Below are 17,602 nucleotides of genomic sequence, written 5' to 3' on the forward strand. Positions count from 1 at the left end.
ATATTCCTCAATTCATTGGAAATCATAGAAACACCTCTGTATTGTAGCTTAGATATACCAGAATATAGATTAACAATTTCTGAAAACTACCGACAGAAAATTCACAGCAATCTTATACACCATAGAAAAACTGAAATGCAAGGATACTGCCATAATGTGATTAAAGTGATACACGTGTTCAAAGCGTGGATGCCAGTGTAACATGTTGTCCCATAATCAAGGTCTGTCCTTGCCAGTAACAACTTCATAACACTTTGAGCATGCTGTGAGAACATGCTTTATGGAGAGGTGTACTTTTATTATCAAATGACTGAAAGGAATCAATATTTCACCTTCAAACCATTGAATGTGTTGTAGACTGTTATGTAAAGAATTATAGAGGCTGTGGATTTTTTTTCAGAGTTGTTATTTCCAAGTTTTGGTAACATTTCTGTGAAATAACAATATGTCATTGAATATTTGTCAAGCAAAGTTTTATACATTATATCTGTGTGTGTGTGTGTGTGTGTGTGTGTGTGTGTGTGTGTGTTTGTGACTTTCTTTATCACACACTCAGTCAAATGTCTTGGTAATTGTGCTTGAAAATGATTTTTACTAATTCAGATTTTGAAATATAGCTAAAATGTTCAGTTTTTCTCAAACAGTTTATTCTGTTCTCTAGTTATCTAATACTTCAGGCCATGTGATTATTGTTGAGTACTTTAATTAATCTTAGGTCATGAGATAGTTGTCTTGAGAGAAGGTGAGGTATGCATGTGATTTTGTGTGTATTGTCATCTATCAAGGGCATGCTAGTATCATAATCAAGGTCAGTGTGAAAGGAATGACAACCTTGCCTAAGTTGGGATTAAGGACATAACTATAATGGATCTGTGAATACACATAACTGGCCGTTCAACAGCCTCGCTGTATGTTTTAAGATATTAAAATCAGTTATTTTCACCGCAGATCAGCAATTTTTCATCAATATTTTTCTTGTCATTTGGAGAACTTACTTTAGTATTTGAAGGCCTCTGATTTAGTTAAATGTGATACACGGTTGTTCACATTGATTTGGATCATTTATGTTTAATTGATTTTACCATAAACTCCCAATAAAGATAAGTAAATGACTTCTGTGTTATATTTAGTAAGAGTTGTTAAACTCTCCATTGTGTCACTTTCATTTAATTATCCATGAAATAATCAATTTCGCTTTTCACTTCTGATCTTTCTTCTGAATTTTGTCTCATCCATATAATGCTGTTGGAAGAAAGAGAACTATAAATTGTGTGTGTGTGTGTGTGTGTGTGTGTGTGTGTGTGTGTTTGTATGTATGTATGTATGTATGTATGTATGTATGTATGTATGTATGTATGTATGTATGTATGTATGTATGTGTGTGTTTGTGTGTATGTATGTGTGTCTGTCTGTATGTATGTATGTATGTATGTCTGTATGTATGTATGTATGTATGTATGTATGTATGTATGTATGTATGTATGTATGTATGTATGTATGTATGTATGTGTATGTGGATGGGTAGATAACTTAATATCTTAAACGTATGAATATGTATGTCAAAGTTTGGCCATGTAGGCAAGTCGTGCAATAAGCTTCTTTGAGAGACTGAGGACAAGTGTTTAATTGGCATGGAGTGAAGGGGAAAATTTAAGACATCAGCTGTTTTCATGAAAAGGAAACTAGTGAGAATGTTCAATCACAGCTCAATGGCTTATAAACTTACCAGGACTTAGCAAAGATAAAGTTAGTCGAGTATATAAAATAATATTTCAATCTTAATTTTATGTTTACCCCATACACAAACTGTCCCTGTACCCTAGAAATGAAGTTAGTGTGGATCTTTTTACCACTGCCATCCAAAGACAAGAAGTGGACCTTTTCACTGCTATATGAATATGTGTCGAGTTCTTAAAAACGTCATTGAATTCAACGTTCAGTTTATCTTTTCACAAAGAGTTCAGCTGCCATATCTTTTCAATGCAGAGATAACAGTTCAAATGCAACCTGAACTGAAAAGAATTCCCTGCATTTCTTAACACGAAGGATGACGGTTTTGGCTTTCATCATCCTGATTGCCGTCACAGTACATTATCATTTAATAGGTTTAGCCCCCCCCCCTCCTTCACCTCGAACTTTTCAGTATTATCCGAGTCCATTAATTAATTGCCCATTGAAATATACACTAAACCTTATATTTAAATTACTAAGTCGTTTTGACCGGTCTGAATAACCTCTATTTGTAGGTGATGGTAATTGTACACTAAATTGAATTGATGTCCGTATTTAAATAACTGTGAAAAGGGGTACAGATGAATTAATTATTTGTGAGTCAACAATTTGTAAATATGTGGGCTATTGATAGGATGTGACTACAAGGTGAACATAATACTTCAGCAAGGACAACAACAAACATTTTATTGGGGTTTTTTGTAAAAAAAAAAAAAAAAATTTCACAAAAATGAAGTTTGGCTACGAAGGCTTTAAAAGTCTTGTATTTTATCATTAAAATCATTGTCACCATCATCATCAGTGCCACCATCATCATCTTCTTCATCATCTTTCTCCTCAATATCTCCACTCTCCCTGGACTGTCAGTGTACTCAATATTTATCTTGCTGCATTCTTCTCCATGTTAGAAATAGTTCTGCTCCTTCATCCGTATCAGACTATAAATTATATGTGTAAGACATAAGTACTATCTATAAATTACCCTCTATTTAAAAGGCTTCACTAATTTATGTTTAAATCACCTCTTGCCAGACTGCAGGCATGTTCTTTAATGTACAGTAGACTTTCCGGATTGTACTCCTAACATATTCGTGTTAAGAAGTCCATGACGCGTCACAAATGTAATATATATTGCTGACATGATGCAAGATAGAACATGCGATCCTATATCGTCACAAAGTAATCATACACAAGTTGCACAGTCGATCAATTTTATACCGACATTTGTGATTAGGAATAATCATATATTGCATCAATGGGTTCTTGACGATACAAACATTGCATATTTCACTATCTATTGGATCAACTTGACATTGATGGCAAGTTTTCGACAAAAAGAAACCAGTGTTACCGTTTCGATCTCGGAAGAGTTGACAAACATTAACACTGGTCGTCATCACAAGCGTATTTTCATAATCGTTGAAATACAAACTATTGAAGAAAGGAAAGTCTTGCCAGCAGAGCTTATTAATTTTAAGATAGCTTCGGGTGATAGAATTAGGTGTTTACTTTCATTGTGTGGGCATGAAGTTTAATAGTATATAAAACTTATATATTGAAACCTTGAACTTAACCGCTGGTCATCACGTCAGCAAAATAATGCTACGATGAAACTAGTTTCCATACTACATAAGTTACATAATTAAATATATAATATACATTCGTCTCGTAGCAATAATAATATCTTCGTGTTCGTACTTTGGTAGGAAACTAGTAATGCACAAAGCCATGAGTGTTTCTCTTATATTAAATAATCACGACCAATTCGTAGAAATAATGTCATCGAAACCAGTTCTCAGGAACTTGACTTCATCATGTCATATCCCTAATTGGTATATAAAATGCTTCCTCTTTGACAATCGCGTTTCAAGGACAAAGTTGGACTTTGTAGTGTAGATGTCTGCTCAGACCAAATTGGTGGTCTGAGATGTCTGTTAGGATAGTGTGTAAACGAGCTCTGCAAGTGGGGTTGGGGGTTGTGGGTTGGGGGTTTCCAGTTCGGTATCAAAATGTCGAAATAATCACAAACGAAATCGACATTATATATACGAATTTTAAGACTTTTTTGGTTCTAATTTGCCGACAAATTGTCACATAGACCATCTTTTAATATCCGAGAAGCTTGTTGCGAGAGTATCGGAACTCTTTATAAATACCAAAGCTAACATGTTTCTGTAAAGTTTCAACGGGGTGCCAACCTCGACAGATCGTATATACACACGTCAGTCGCAACAACAACCGTTCATATTGTGACAATGCATTTGTACACTTTTTCAACATATGAGAAACACTTTTCAACACGTTGAATAATATCTTTTGTCAGAGAATGACAAATGACTCAAGAAGTTACCATTATTATGACATGCTACTACTATTGTACCATCGTTACCTCTAGCGTTAAATAGTCGTTGCACAACAAACATCCACATACACCTTGAGCGCAAAACTTACACTTTTAACAGTGAGAAATAACTGCTAAAGTCTATTTTGCTGTAACCCGCGCATTTAATTCAATATGTTCACGAAAAACACGAAAAGTTACAAGTTATGAAAATAGATATATGCGACTACAAAAGTGGAGGCTCATGGTCTATAAACTTCCAATTCTAGCTTGGTCAAGGCTCAAACCACTGAGGTTTTCTTAGTGGTCTGAGGTCCAGGTAACAGTTGGAGTTGACTTAAACCAAGTTCCTTTTTTGACTGTCTTTTTTTGTACTGGTATATTAAATAGCCATGAATTTGTTGTTACACTGGTTATGCTATGGTTTTTGAAACCTGCTTAAATGTAAAATACTAAAACGAAAGATATTATTTTTGAGAACTTAGATTTTAACTTTTAACCACTAGAAAGAACTTTTTTAAAGTTTTAACACGAACCATTGTACAGGGTCTATGCACGAACAGTATGCCAACCCTTCCTCATATACCTTTCTCATATATATTAAGAACCCTGCCCGTCGACCTCGCTCTCCGTCTATATAGAAGTTGACCCTAAAATAAAATATGGGTACAAACAAAAAACGTACCAGTGATATATGGCACAATTCCTATTTCTTCTCCTTGTACACTGACTTGTTGTAAGCTTAATACCAGAAACTAAAGGGTTGTTCGTTGCAAGCGCTGTGATAGGATAATAGGCGATCGGTTTGTTAAAAAACAGAAATTGAGAATTGATGAATAGACCTACATGACCACTTCTTGAGATGTCATATGTTTATTTATTTATTTATTTATTTATTTCATATAAATACGGAGAAAGGGGAAATCGTGACTGGGTATAGCACATTTACGCAAAAACTTTGTCGATTCCTGTATTTGTCGGGATCAAGGCTGCAGAGACTATCCATGATAGACTATTTTGTTCCACCATGCATCAAAACTACCACAAACTATGTAAGGCATAGCTTATAGGCCTAGTGACGAACTCAACACCAGGGCTCAAAACTATAGTATAAGCTTAGGACAGTGACATATTTGGGTTCATTCAGAAAGTTATTTTCCTAATTTCATTAGAAGTTTATTATGCGATGATAGTGTTTATAAAGATCCCTAAAAATAGCATGATATGCCTGGCCTGTAGGGTGGATCTGCAAATACGTCGAGATATATCCCTTCTTCCCACACACCTTGCATTTTTTAAATTTTAAATTTAAGGTCGGGTCTGGGATGTAGGTGATTGGATTGACGAGTTATGTCTGAAACGGTACACACCGTCTATTCGCCATCAATTTGGCAAATTGACCTTCAATGTACGGTTTAAACAAGTTGTGTGTGAAATTGAACCTGAGTGTACGATTGTATTGAGTGTTTTCTTCATAAACCCTACACGTTTCTCTCCCCTCCCATCGCCGCCATGGGTTTAAATGCCGATGTGGAAGGCGGCGACTAAATAAAAATTCACCATATCCCTTCCCAAGTCAATGCAAACACACTTGAACAAGTGCATGTTGAACGACGCGACGCATAAAGTGCTCGGAATCGGTCGCATCATGATCTATCCACATGTCTACGCTCTATGCATGCTGCTCGCCATGTTGACATGATCAGGACGCACGTCACAGGCATGACCCATTTACATGACCCATATGGCCATTAAGACTATGTAGAAGACCGATATTGCAACAGGCATGTTGTTTACTCCGTTTTGTAAATAATAAATATGATCACGATGTTTTCGACGTCTCTGATTGGCTAGTTTGACGACATCATTGCGTCACGTATTCGAAACGTGCAAAATGATTTGCACCGAGCTCGTGTCCACGTGAAAGCTTCATTTTGAATATCATCCGATTTGGAACATAACACAATTAAAAGGGGTAACTTTTTATGAGGGGGATATCTGATAGATTTGCGTCAAATAAATACCCCAAATATACCAAAATACGCTGTTTTCTTTAGTGATAAAAGTTCACAGATTGAAATTTGATTCAAGGATATACTAAGAATCAAATATATACAGTATTTTATTACGCCGTCTAAATTCCACCCCTGCACATATATGGAATATCTTTATATGCTAATTATTTACTCATAGAGGTCAGCAAACATATTTCGTTGTTTCCTCTGTGTGGCTTTCGTACGTAGACGGCAGTTGATTACAGCAAGAGGAAGCCGTCCCGATGATGAAATCGTGCATAAAACGATGGATACTGTCATTCGACAAAGGACCTCGTCTCAGTAACAGACTTATTTTATCATGATGTTGTAGGCTTTGATAACAGGTCGTCGCCGGAGTATAACTATATAAGACGAGAGGAACATTGGCTGGTGATAAACACTGACTGTATATTACAATTTACATTATTGCCGTTGTTTGTTACACAGCAAGACCAACAGAATAACTGAAAATGCCGGTTGACTGTTCGTTGCTCTTCCTCAGCTCAAGTCCACCAACTCACAACTATTGCATGAAATACCCTTATAATTTCACTGGACTAAAATCACGGCTAGGAGATGGATACTTTACCCCCAGACCGCCGCTATCGTTGAGACCTATTTTGAATCCGGGAAGTTCCGAGAAAGGGAATGGAAATATCGTCATGACAGACATCAAAGACGTGGTCCAAAACAGTACAGAAATCACAAAGGTCAGGAAAGCAAAAACCAAGAAACGTGTATCATTTGCAGATACCAAAGGACTGTCTTTAACATCGGTACGTATAATGCAAGAACCCAGTGACATGCCCCCAGCACTGAACATTCAAGCTATTGGTGATCTTATCCGTGACGAAAGTCCTCAACCGTCGTCGTCGACTACTAACTACATAATTGATTTCGAACAGCCTGCGTCAAATTATCTCGATTTTAGAGATAAATTAGAGAAGGGAAATGTTGGTTTGGAGAACGTTATTATCAAAGATTCAAATACCATCATGGGAACTGTGAAAGTTAAAAACATATCTTTCGAGAAACGAGTTAAAGTCAGATACACGTATGATGACTGGGCGAGCAGCAAGGATGTCTTTGCTACCTATGCACCACCAAATATCGGTTTCGGGCAGATGAACTGCGCCGCTGCCCCTGAACGTTATGATACCTTCTCGTTCGAGTTTCAGATTCCCCTTAATTCAAACGCCAAAAAGATAGAGTTCTGTGTTTGTTTCGAAAGTGATGGGTCGATCTTTTGGGATAACAACCACGATAAAAACTATCAGATTGTTTCCGAACAGTGGAAGACAGTTTCGCAACAGGAACAGATGCAGAACGACTATCTCCAACTTCGTACGTCGAATGACAATTTACAGTGGACGGACTTTGCTTATTGGAAGTCAAATGCACACGACGAAACAGGACTACCATACTGGTAACATTAAACAGAAGGAACAGAATTCAAGTACATTTCTCCGAAATCGTTCCTCATGCCGTTTGAAATAGGTTGCATTGTCGCATCCCTATCTGTATCAGCTGATGGAGGCATGATCAGCTGTGCGGCGGTATTGTATCAGACAGCGGGCACTTTGCATAAAGACAATACAGACACGAGTCGTCTGCGGGGTCATTACCTCGGTCACGGTTATACCATGCACTTGTAACTGTCATGTACACGTGGCTGTAGTAGCTATGATACATAACGGCGAAAACCATCCAGTTTTAATTTTATGAGTTTATATATGAAGCTTGCTTTGCGTGGACTTTGGTTACTGTAAGTCCATGTCTGTTGCTTGATGTGTACAATTTTTGGTTCGGAGTAACTGCTTTTCAGCCAGAAACCTTCCAACAGCCATGCTGTTGTGTTGGTCATATTTATTCAACCTTTTCGTACACTACACAATTAATTTGCTAACTTGGTAAAATTATTATGGGTAGATATATTGTATGTTGCCAAAAGACATAACAGATATAGCATAAGGTCACAACTTCGAATTGAATAAAACTGTCTTGGACCCGGACCTCACAGTGGTATTTATTTCTGTCACATGTACACTGGCCAGTCTTCCAACCTTTAGAAATTCCAGTACTTAGTTTACTCTTGGTGATTAATATTTCTAACTTTGGTGTAAAATAGAAGATATGTTATTTTCTTTTCTTTCCAAATACATGATTATTTAAATTTATTCTTGAACATCAAATGCAACATACTGTGAGATCCGTGTCCAAATTATTTGTTAAATGGATAAAAACGTACGATATGTGTGTAGTAGTATTAACAAATTTGAAATATAAGTTTACTTGCTATTGTGGTTGCCAACAAACACATTACAGACATTATGGAGGTCAATGTACTTGACAAGGTCATTATTGTGAACCATTTTGGTCAATTTTGATAAAAAGCAGGTGTTAGAAGGAATATGTTATACAGATGTATTAGCATAGAACAATGTACAAATATTATTTCCTCTCTGAAAGCTACAACTTTGCACTTTATTTAAGATAGAAAATGATTTGTTCATGACATTTCATTTTTGCTAGTGATGTATGTATATTGTTATTTTTGAGCAACTCGTAGGCCTAATAATTGAGAGTTCATTTTCTACACCTAATAACTTCAATGAAGTTCAACTCAAACTGGCCCTACTGATTTCGCTGTATCAAGGCTAAATTACTATTGACTGTGATAACCTGTCCCACTATTCATAGCTACAAAAATTTGTAAATTTTGCCGGAATGATTTCTATAGGGGGAAAAATTGGTGCAGAAACTGGCATTAATCCTGTGTGCATCGGCTGGCTTATCTTGTTTAGCCAGGAGTACACAACTGCCTAAAGTCAGTTACCTGTATAGATTTGTTTGATAAAGAAACTACAATGGGCCACAAAGTGGCGATATAAGCAGGTTTGGATGGGGGAAGCTTGAAGTTGGCTAGTACATGGACACTGAACACTACAGTGAGTAAATTTTGTATTTTTGTAGCAGAGGATTGTTCTGGAGAAAACAGTACTACAGCCCATCTCGCTTCCCATCACCAAGTGATTAGATTTCACGCAAAAAAAAGGCTTTTCTGGGGCGATTGATATCTTTTCATAGGTACTAAAAACCCCAGAAAATGTCTTAATTTTCTATAGACATTTACAAACCTAATGCACCATTTTTATGACTAAGCCTAGAAGGGGAAAAAACGTGCTTGTAATTCAACTTACATTTTGTGAACGTGTGAAGCATGGGACGGGTATTATAAGTGAATGTCACTTTACATGTACGAAAGAGAATACATGTTTTGACTGTACCAGTGTATATACGATTTCAAAGAAAAAACTTACTAGCGATGTAAATTAGTTTATCTATTAGTTTTTTTTTGTGATGTCTCGAACACTGCTGAAGAGTTTTATATTAAAGGTAATATGACGGAGTTTTCAATACATATAACTGTGTGAAGTGTAGTGAATTCCATTGAAATATTATTATTGTGTGGAGTAGGCTGGCTATCCTGAATGACATCTGACATGATGACAAATGCTGTGTAAGATGGGTGCGACTGTGAATCGGGGTTTCATTTACTTGTACTCGGACATCGATGACAGGCAAAGTAGAATAAAACTTGACTGACATACAAATGCTTGTATGAACAAAATGGGAAAGCCATACAATGATTTGTTGCTGTTCAACGTGCTATGCTAAACCTTTTTATTTAATCGCCAACATCGGAAAATATCAAATGTAATGCCCCAGTTGTTGGATTAGCCTTGCCTTATGTATGTACATCTTTTATGTATGTGTGTGTGTGTGTGTGTGTGTGTGTGTGTGTGTGTACATGCCTGCAACCTGTCAGCTTTTGAAATTTGGGACAGACAAAGGTGTATGAACTCTCCACCTTGAGCATGCAAACGTCACCCATCCAACTCTATGGTAATACTAGGTCAAATTAATAGACATTTTAAATTTAAAGTTGTGCTCCTATCCTTAAAAAAAGGAAACTGGGGAAAAAAATTGGAAATGGATTGATCTCTTTACACTAGTACTTGTATCGAAACGAGGATCTTGTATGAGTCACATAAGTCGTTGCCCTGGCCTAGATATAAATGGCATTCCACGTCGACGCTGTGCAAAGTCTGCACCTATATGATGTTGAGCGTATCAGCTGTTTGCCGGGGTCGGGTTTTCTGTAAATCATAAATGTGTCCTGCTGTCGCTATTGGTTGACGTGGTGGACGTGATAAATATACAGGGACGGAATTTGCAAATGAATAAAAGGGGATTGCCAGGCACAGGGAACAGTTGCTAGGCGACAACAATGGCGTCAGAAGATCAAGCAATATTTTTTCCAGTGTTGGCGCTGACAGGCCTCAACTATAAAGCAGAGGGCATTTCTCAAGACCATGTACAACCCAGCAACGGTTTTGAGCTGGCCCCGAGTCAACACAACTGTTCCGCAAATATTGTGAACTCAGCTATTCTCAGTGTATAATGAATGTAAAATGTTTATGATTTTTCATGAATGTACTTACAATACAAAATACGCCGTATATCTGAAGATCCAAACTTTTAAAAAAAGAAGAAAAAAAAACTTGAGGGGCGGATGTTCATGGGAACGGTGTTGAAAGTCTACCAAAGAAATGTACCAACATGTGTAAGGTGGCCTTATCATAAATTCCATCACATACACGTTTCTTACAGTTTTCTTTTCAGTCGAATCATTTGCCTATAACTATTGTTAAATAACATACTACAATTTGCTGCAGGGAGTGGTAACACGCACGCAACTTGTATTGTTCGGGTGAGCATTGGTGCTAGGATTTACCAGTGTTGACAACAATTGAGGAAGCGCCTACTTATCAGCCTTTGAAGTCTATATATGGAAATGGCTGCCACGCCTACTTCACGTAAAGTTTAGTTAGGACCACCATGTGGTGACTACCGGGAAATTTGCCTAGCTTTTACATCCGTTGTTTCCATTTGGTGTGGCAGAAATACATGTATATGGTGAAAAGAAAATTGACGTTGTCCCATCTTTTATCGTAAGGTGTTACACAATTACCCTGGCGAATTTATAAGTTATAAGCACAGAAGGGAATTTACGGTAAATTTCGATCTGACGAGGAACTTTTCAATATGCATAGTGTATAACTGTATTGAACCTTGACGGAAATGAACGCGAAAAAACAGAAATGGTCAAAATTTCCAAGAATGGGTGACAAAGACACGCGTTACACCAATTAAGCACATATGAGATAATTTTCTAAATTTGCCTGGAATTCAAAAAATAATCAGCCATTTTTTAACGACACTTAGTAAAATATGTGCATATCCATACTCCTGATTACTTTGACGATGATCAACTTCAGATATTTTATGTAAAAAAACAGTATACGATCGGTTTATTCCGTGAAATAACAATCATGGTCTTGTGTAATCGCGATCGACACACTTTATTGTCTACTTTACAAGCAATAGTTGAACACCTATGTCATGGTACACCGACCTCGGATAACCCACTTGCATGTCAACAGGATCTTCCCGTTGTCTCATGTGTGACGGGTCACGATAACCTTTTACCCAGCAGCAACTTCACGTTTAGAACATCAACGCTAGAGGGCGATACAATGCTATGAACGGTCAACACGGGGAGCTGTTATTTACACAACCTTACAGATGATATCTGCATTATAAATTGTACACGTAATAGATGTCATGGTATACATGAACAGACATATTTATCTTTATTGTCCAAATGAAAAATGAAGACAGCAAAATCTTTAGACTTCGGCTAACTTTGTACATCTCAACAACAAAAAACATTTTTACAAGTACTACAAAAAGTTACATTTTGTTTCTTGAAAAGTAAAAAAAAATGGATTTGTGTCTTGCATTCTTATTCCATTTAATGGACATTCACAAAATATTTACTGTTTCATCTTGGAGGTAAGTAGTCTTAGAGATGCAACACACTATGGTTCTTAAGTCTGGTGGGGATATTAATTTCAGAAAGCTGAACATATGATGTATATTCAAAGTCCAAGAAAAGAAGAGAATGAATGACCATAGAAATGTAGCTTAAAGTTGTTGCATCAAAGAAAAATAACCAGAGTGTCATCAAACATTTCCTTGATTAATAAATATCCTCTGAAATTTTCTGTCATTTGAAACTGCAACTTCTACTGCGTCACCCCACCCCTAAACTGCAATACCCCCTTGCGCACCATGTGGTTTCAAGTTATTTCATTGAAGTTAAAGAACTGCAATGTGTCATCAAAGTATTCTGAAATGTTCTGTCATTTGAAACTAGATCCAACTGCATCACCTCCCAAGCTGCAACACCCCCTACATCACTGTGTGGTTTAAAGTTGTTTCATTGAAGATAAAGAACCAGTGTATCATCAAATATTTCCCCCTGTGTATCCATGCCACCATTGATAAGTATCATTTGAAATGTTCTGTCATTTGAAACTGCAGCTTCTGCTGCATCACCTCCCCCGACTGCAACACCTCCTACAGCACCCTGTGGTTCACTTTCACCATCTGCATCATTACTCTGAGTCCTTTCTCCTGCATCACAATCACCATCTTTGTTTTCAGTTTCCTTAGCTGAACTTTCTGTATTTTGTATAGCCAAATCTTGCATAGTATCTGGTTCAGGTAGACTGCCCTCTCTAGTTGATGCCTTCATTTCTATAATACACATTGTATGATCTAACCGTGATGGTGGAGGTGGTCCAGTGATGGCTACTTTACTCCATTTACAGTTTCCTGCAAAAGAGTTAAACAAAAGTGAGCAAAGAAAGATTTTTCTCTGTCAGTGAGATTCTGCTAGACCATGAAATATGTCCATGGTTGTCTTCTCTTTGGATTGAGACAACAGCTCTAAGCTGTCACTGCTGATGTGTCCCTCTATCATTTAGTATCAAACTATCAAACAATTTGTAAACTTTATCAGACCACAATGTCCACTTATCATTTTCAATTCACGGTCTGAAACCAAGATAAAATTGTTCAACTTTTTTCACAAAGAATTTCACATACAGCCTATTTTGACATTAGAATGCATGTCATACACTGCATGCATCTTTGAATAACCCAGTCTAGTGTTTGTTTACATACTAAGAATGGAATTTGAGTGTTTATTAAAATAATATCTCACATTGTTAACACCACTTATACCAAGCTGACATTTACTTTGGATAACCAGTGTACAAAATCCAGATAAAATAAAGACACGTGGAGGAATGCTGAGAGACATTTGAACTTTGACCTGGGTTTGCTATGATGTCACTACCATGGATGTATTAGTCGTCATTTGCAATCTCATACGGTCTCAGTTAACAACTTGTTATTACATTTCGTAATCATCAAAATATTGCTAACATCAGTGTTGTTTCACATACTAAATCTGTCAAGTTTTTTCAACTGTGCAAAAAATTTCACCTGGAACCGATATTTACCTTTGTTAATGACAGTAGATATTCTTCAAAATTTTGGCTAAACTTGTTTATAATACTTTGACAAGCAACAACAACTCATAACATATTGGATGAAGACCAAATTTTAATAGGTAAAACGAAGAACCTATATTGTAAACTTTAATCTATTTTCAGTCTTTTTCTTTTACACTGTCTTTTCCTTGGTAGACAAATAAATCATAATTATCAGACTGGAGGAATTATGTCAGTAGGATAAAGTTGACATCAGCGTACTAAAGCTTACCAAGGCTTGTTTTACAACACAATAGTTGAAGGCTACTGACCTGTATCTAGTACGTACATATCATCAAGAGCGCCCTCTCTGTTCATTCCACCAAATATATATAACCTATTGTTTAAAGTAACACCAGTATGAGCTGCTCTATTACATGGTATGTCTCCTTTACATTTCACCTGCTTCCAGGACATTGAAACTGCGAATGTGAAAAACAAAGTTTTAACAACATCTTTGGGAAATTGAGATATTTATGTGTTTTCTGCACAGTATGATGTGGAAGTAACAGCATAGAAGAAAAATTGAACCTCCACTCTGAAACATTTGTGAAATGAATAGCAACATCTTCAATTGAAAGAAATTAGCAACATAATAACTCAAAACTAAATAAACTATTTCTATGTTTCTGGTCGACAATACAGTTAAATTATGTAATAAACAGTTGTCCAAAGAAAGTGTGGAAAGATAGGTGGCCATTGACCTGGGTAGCATGGTTGTGAATTCATCTGCCCGGTGTTTAGAGCATCCTGGGTTGAGTTCTGGCCCCCCAGCCAGCTTTCCTCCTTCTTGACTATAAGGCATTTTTTTAATATAACGAAGACACGAAAAATGGGGAAATTAGTGAGTGGTAAATCAAGATGTGAAGTTCAGTTCAAAAAATTAATTATTTAACTGTACCTGTATCTAATATATGTAAATCGCCATAGAACGTAGGTCCAGCCATACCGCCATGTACATAAATCTTGTTACCAATGGCAACCATAACGTGACCATGACGTGGTTTGGGTGAGCTACCTTGAACATTTGGTTGTGACCAACTCTGGGTGACTTGAATGAGAAAAATTATGAAGAAGATTGATGATGATCCTAAAATGTTATATGTAACAATTTTATACCTCTCTAACATGCACAACAGACATTGATATGTTAAAACATCAGGTATAACATTCCTGAAGGAAAATTATGATGGCTATAGAGGGCGCTATACCACAGGATAGTGTAAGAGTTGATGTGAAGAACGAAGACTTGCCGAGAGTTTTGTCATCTTTTTTAACATTTTAAGTTCTAAATTAACCATGGTAACAGGAAAAGATAAAGCCTGGTAAGAAATAGAAGGATGAGATTATAAGGCAGAGGAGAAAGATGTTGAAATGTGTTCACAGCTTTCCCCATTTTGTAAACTTATAAAATATAACTTGAAAGAATTCATAAAATGTACCTGCATCAAATACATGCACTTTTCTGTCTCCTACAGGTTCTGAACCACTCTGTCCACCACTAAAGATAAACAGCTGATCTTCTATACTAGCCATACCATGACAAGTCCTAGCACTGGGTGCTTTACCTGATGCACTTACTATGCTCCACTCTCCCTTACCTGTTAAAAACAATCAAAACATACACACACATATATATATATCATAGTTATTATTCTTACAGTTACTGTGTTCATGTAATTCTGTATGCTTGAAATGTGGACATACGTGTACTATGGTATTTGGAAGAAGAGGGTAATCAACCATACAATTAAACTCTGTGCTACATTTTAAAAAAGTATTCACATAATAGTAGCCTGTGAGGTATTATTATTATTATCACCATTACTAAACTCTATTTCAGGTGAGAAAAAGAATGTAATGACACTCCTAGCTATTGATGGGGTGCCCTCAGGCATTGGTCAGTCCCTTTTAGAGTACGCCAGTGAGGGCAGTGTAACACAATGTATCTTACAGTATAATGAGGTATTAAATAGCGGTCTACTTTAAATATGTGATGGAAAATCAATGTTCATGGTATTTTGAAAAAATACTGTAATATCTCATACAATGTAATATGTGCTGAAAACTGAAATTCAATGGTATTTTTATACACTGTAGAATATAGTACTATGTACAGGATACTTGTGAAGTTGTGATTAAAAATGGGAATAACATGTCACATGGCAGTCTTACCAGAATGCAGTTTTCCATACAAATTCAGTTGCTATGGTTTTTGTTCATCCTAGTTGACATAAACTCACCTATATCTAAAACCTGGATGTCGTTAACATTACATTCCTTTTCAGCACCACCAAATACGTACAGTTTATCTGTTTGGCTTGATGGCTGAAATGCTGAGTGTTCATAACGACCTCTAAAACCATTCCACTCCGGTTCATCCCATTCATAAAACTCTACAGGATAATAAGAGAAGGCAAAACAGACTTAATTAGTTGAAAAAAAAGTGAAGGCAATTTTACTGATCAGATACATCAGCAGATGACAACATTACATTTTAACATTGATGTCAGCTCTTTTATTTGGAATCAATGAACTTTCATTTGTACTACTCCTAATACCCCGTTTGTACCTCCCCCCACCCCCACCCTCGCCCTACCCACCTCATTTAATTAGTGTTCTATAGATAGTAGTACTGTTACTTTTTTCACCGAGCTCCAGATTCATATTGTCAATTTGACATGTGTACTTCGAAGTGTGATTCTGATAGTGTCAGACTGATCATTGGCAGGCTATTGGCATTCAGCTTGACATTCCCATTCGAGCTAGGAGCATCCAACTGAATGTGAACTTTAATCTTGGTCCAACTTGAGACTTGATCATCATCAATACACATATCATGTTCAATATACATCTTAGTTCAGCAGAATATGTGTTTTTCACAACTTAACACCTCAGAAATATCAGTACATACACATATGATAGATCCGAAACACACATACCTAAATTTAGAAGATGGGTTTCACCAAATGCACCATTTGGGTTGGCACCACCCACAAGGACCAATTTCCCTTGCTGACCATCCTTTCCTGGGATAAATGTAGATGTATGACCCACCCTCATTGATGGGGGTTCTCCTTTAGGTGACAACACATACCACATACCAGCTGTGGGTGTGTCTCCTGACTCCAAAATTGGATGCAGCTCCATGGTCTAGTAACTGCTGGGGAGGAAAAATCATGACTGTGGTTTGGTGGATCAACTATATATTTGTAGAAGAAACTAGGGAGTTAGATTGATACAATGGATGTAAAAGTACGACTCACATTTGTATGAAAGACTTTCACTGACCCAAAGGTGTACTGAATGGGGGGCTGTCATGTCATACATGTATTAGCAGTGAACAGCCATATAGCCATATTTTACTAGTGCTTCATGATTTTAATGTTTCTAATATTATAATTGACTCATCCTATTAAACAATTTTGATGGTGTGTACATGCTAAATATTTACCAAAAACCTGATCGTATCATCTCAAAAGTGATGAATGTAGTATATGTCTTGAATTCTTGAATTCATATTGGACAAATCACAACTTTACATGCTTCTGTCACTGGCCATTGTGTTAATTTGAAAATGACATCTTCGAGATCTTCCTATGAAGAATTTTCAAATTTAATGGAAGTGCACTCAGTCTGTAGAGTGCGACTACATAATCTTGATTTCAACCGATTACATTGAACATGGAACATAAGTTAATCCTGTTATATTTTTGCTTTTTCGAGTAAGAAATAAAAGAAATACCTGTTGTTAAGTCACTTCGAATAACAAGTTTGGTTGCCACAGGTACAGTTTGATAAATACAGACATACACACAGTATAGCAATGTGAGTGGTTGCTGGGGTTTTCAAAAACGCGTCTTGTGTTGCTTTGAGGTCAAATGATTAAAGGTTAAAGGTCAACATCAAAACGAAAAAAATTATGCTCATAAAAGTGGAAATATGTTTGGAATATAAAATGGAGAATTTTAAAATCATGTATATGAAATCAGAAAATATCTTGTATTGATAACCGTTCTTTTTCTCTT

The 17,602-nt window shown here is 36.5% G+C and overlaps 2 protein-coding genes across 2 annotated transcripts; one reads left to right on the forward strand and one right to left on the reverse strand.

The window, feature by feature from the left end:
- The first annotated feature begins 6,279 nt into the window (after positions 1 to 6,279).
- Positions 6,280 to 9,595, forward strand: LOC144446416 (protein phosphatase 1 regulatory subunit 3B-like). Its single transcript, XM_078136174.1, has one exon. The coding sequence runs from the start codon at positions 6,579 to 6,581 to the stop codon at positions 7,536 to 7,538; it is 960 nt and encodes a 319-aa protein (XP_077992300.1). The 5' UTR covers positions 6,280 to 6,578; the 3' UTR covers positions 7,539 to 9,595.
- Positions 9,596 to 11,971: 2,376 nt separating this feature from the next.
- LOC144446796 (rab9 effector protein with kelch motifs-like) lies at positions 11,972 to 16,724 on the reverse strand. The gene is made up of 6 exons (XM_078136632.1): positions 16,517 to 16,724; positions 15,818 to 15,970; positions 15,017 to 15,175; positions 14,476 to 14,625; positions 13,847 to 13,996; positions 11,972 to 12,852 (listed from the first exon to the last, which is right to left on the reverse strand). The coding sequence occupies exons 1-6, from the start codon at positions 16,722 to 16,724 to the stop codon at positions 12,455 to 12,457; spliced, it is 1,218 nt and encodes a 405-aa protein (XP_077992758.1). The 3' UTR covers positions 11,972 to 12,454.
- Between the last annotated feature and the right edge of the window lie 878 nt (positions 16,725 to 17,602).

This window comes from Glandiceps talaboti, chromosome 15 (genome assembly GCF_964340395.1).
Source record: "Glandiceps talaboti chromosome 15, keGlaTala1.1, whole genome shotgun sequence".
Taxonomy (NCBI): Eukaryota; Metazoa; Hemichordata; class Enteropneusta; family Spengelidae; genus Glandiceps; species Glandiceps talaboti.

Bases quoted from the DNA above. Each gene is read 5' to 3' on its own strand.
- LOC144446796 (XM_078136632.1), bottom strand. From the start codon at position 16,724: ATGGAGCTGCATCCAATTTTGGAGTCAGGAGACACACCCACAGCTGGT. The intron at 15,971-16,516 runs GTATGTGTGTTT...ATTATCCTGTAG, and splicing joins AACCCATCTTCTAAATTTAG to AGTTTTATGAATGGGATGAA. The intron at 15,176-15,817 runs GTGAGTTTATGT...TGTTTTTAACAG, and splicing joins CATCCAGGTTTTAGATATAG to GTAAGGGAGAGTGGAGCATA.
- LOC144446416 (XM_078136174.1), top strand. From the start codon at position 6,579: ATGCCGGTTGACTGTTCGTTGCTCTTCCTCAGCTCAAGTCCACCAACT.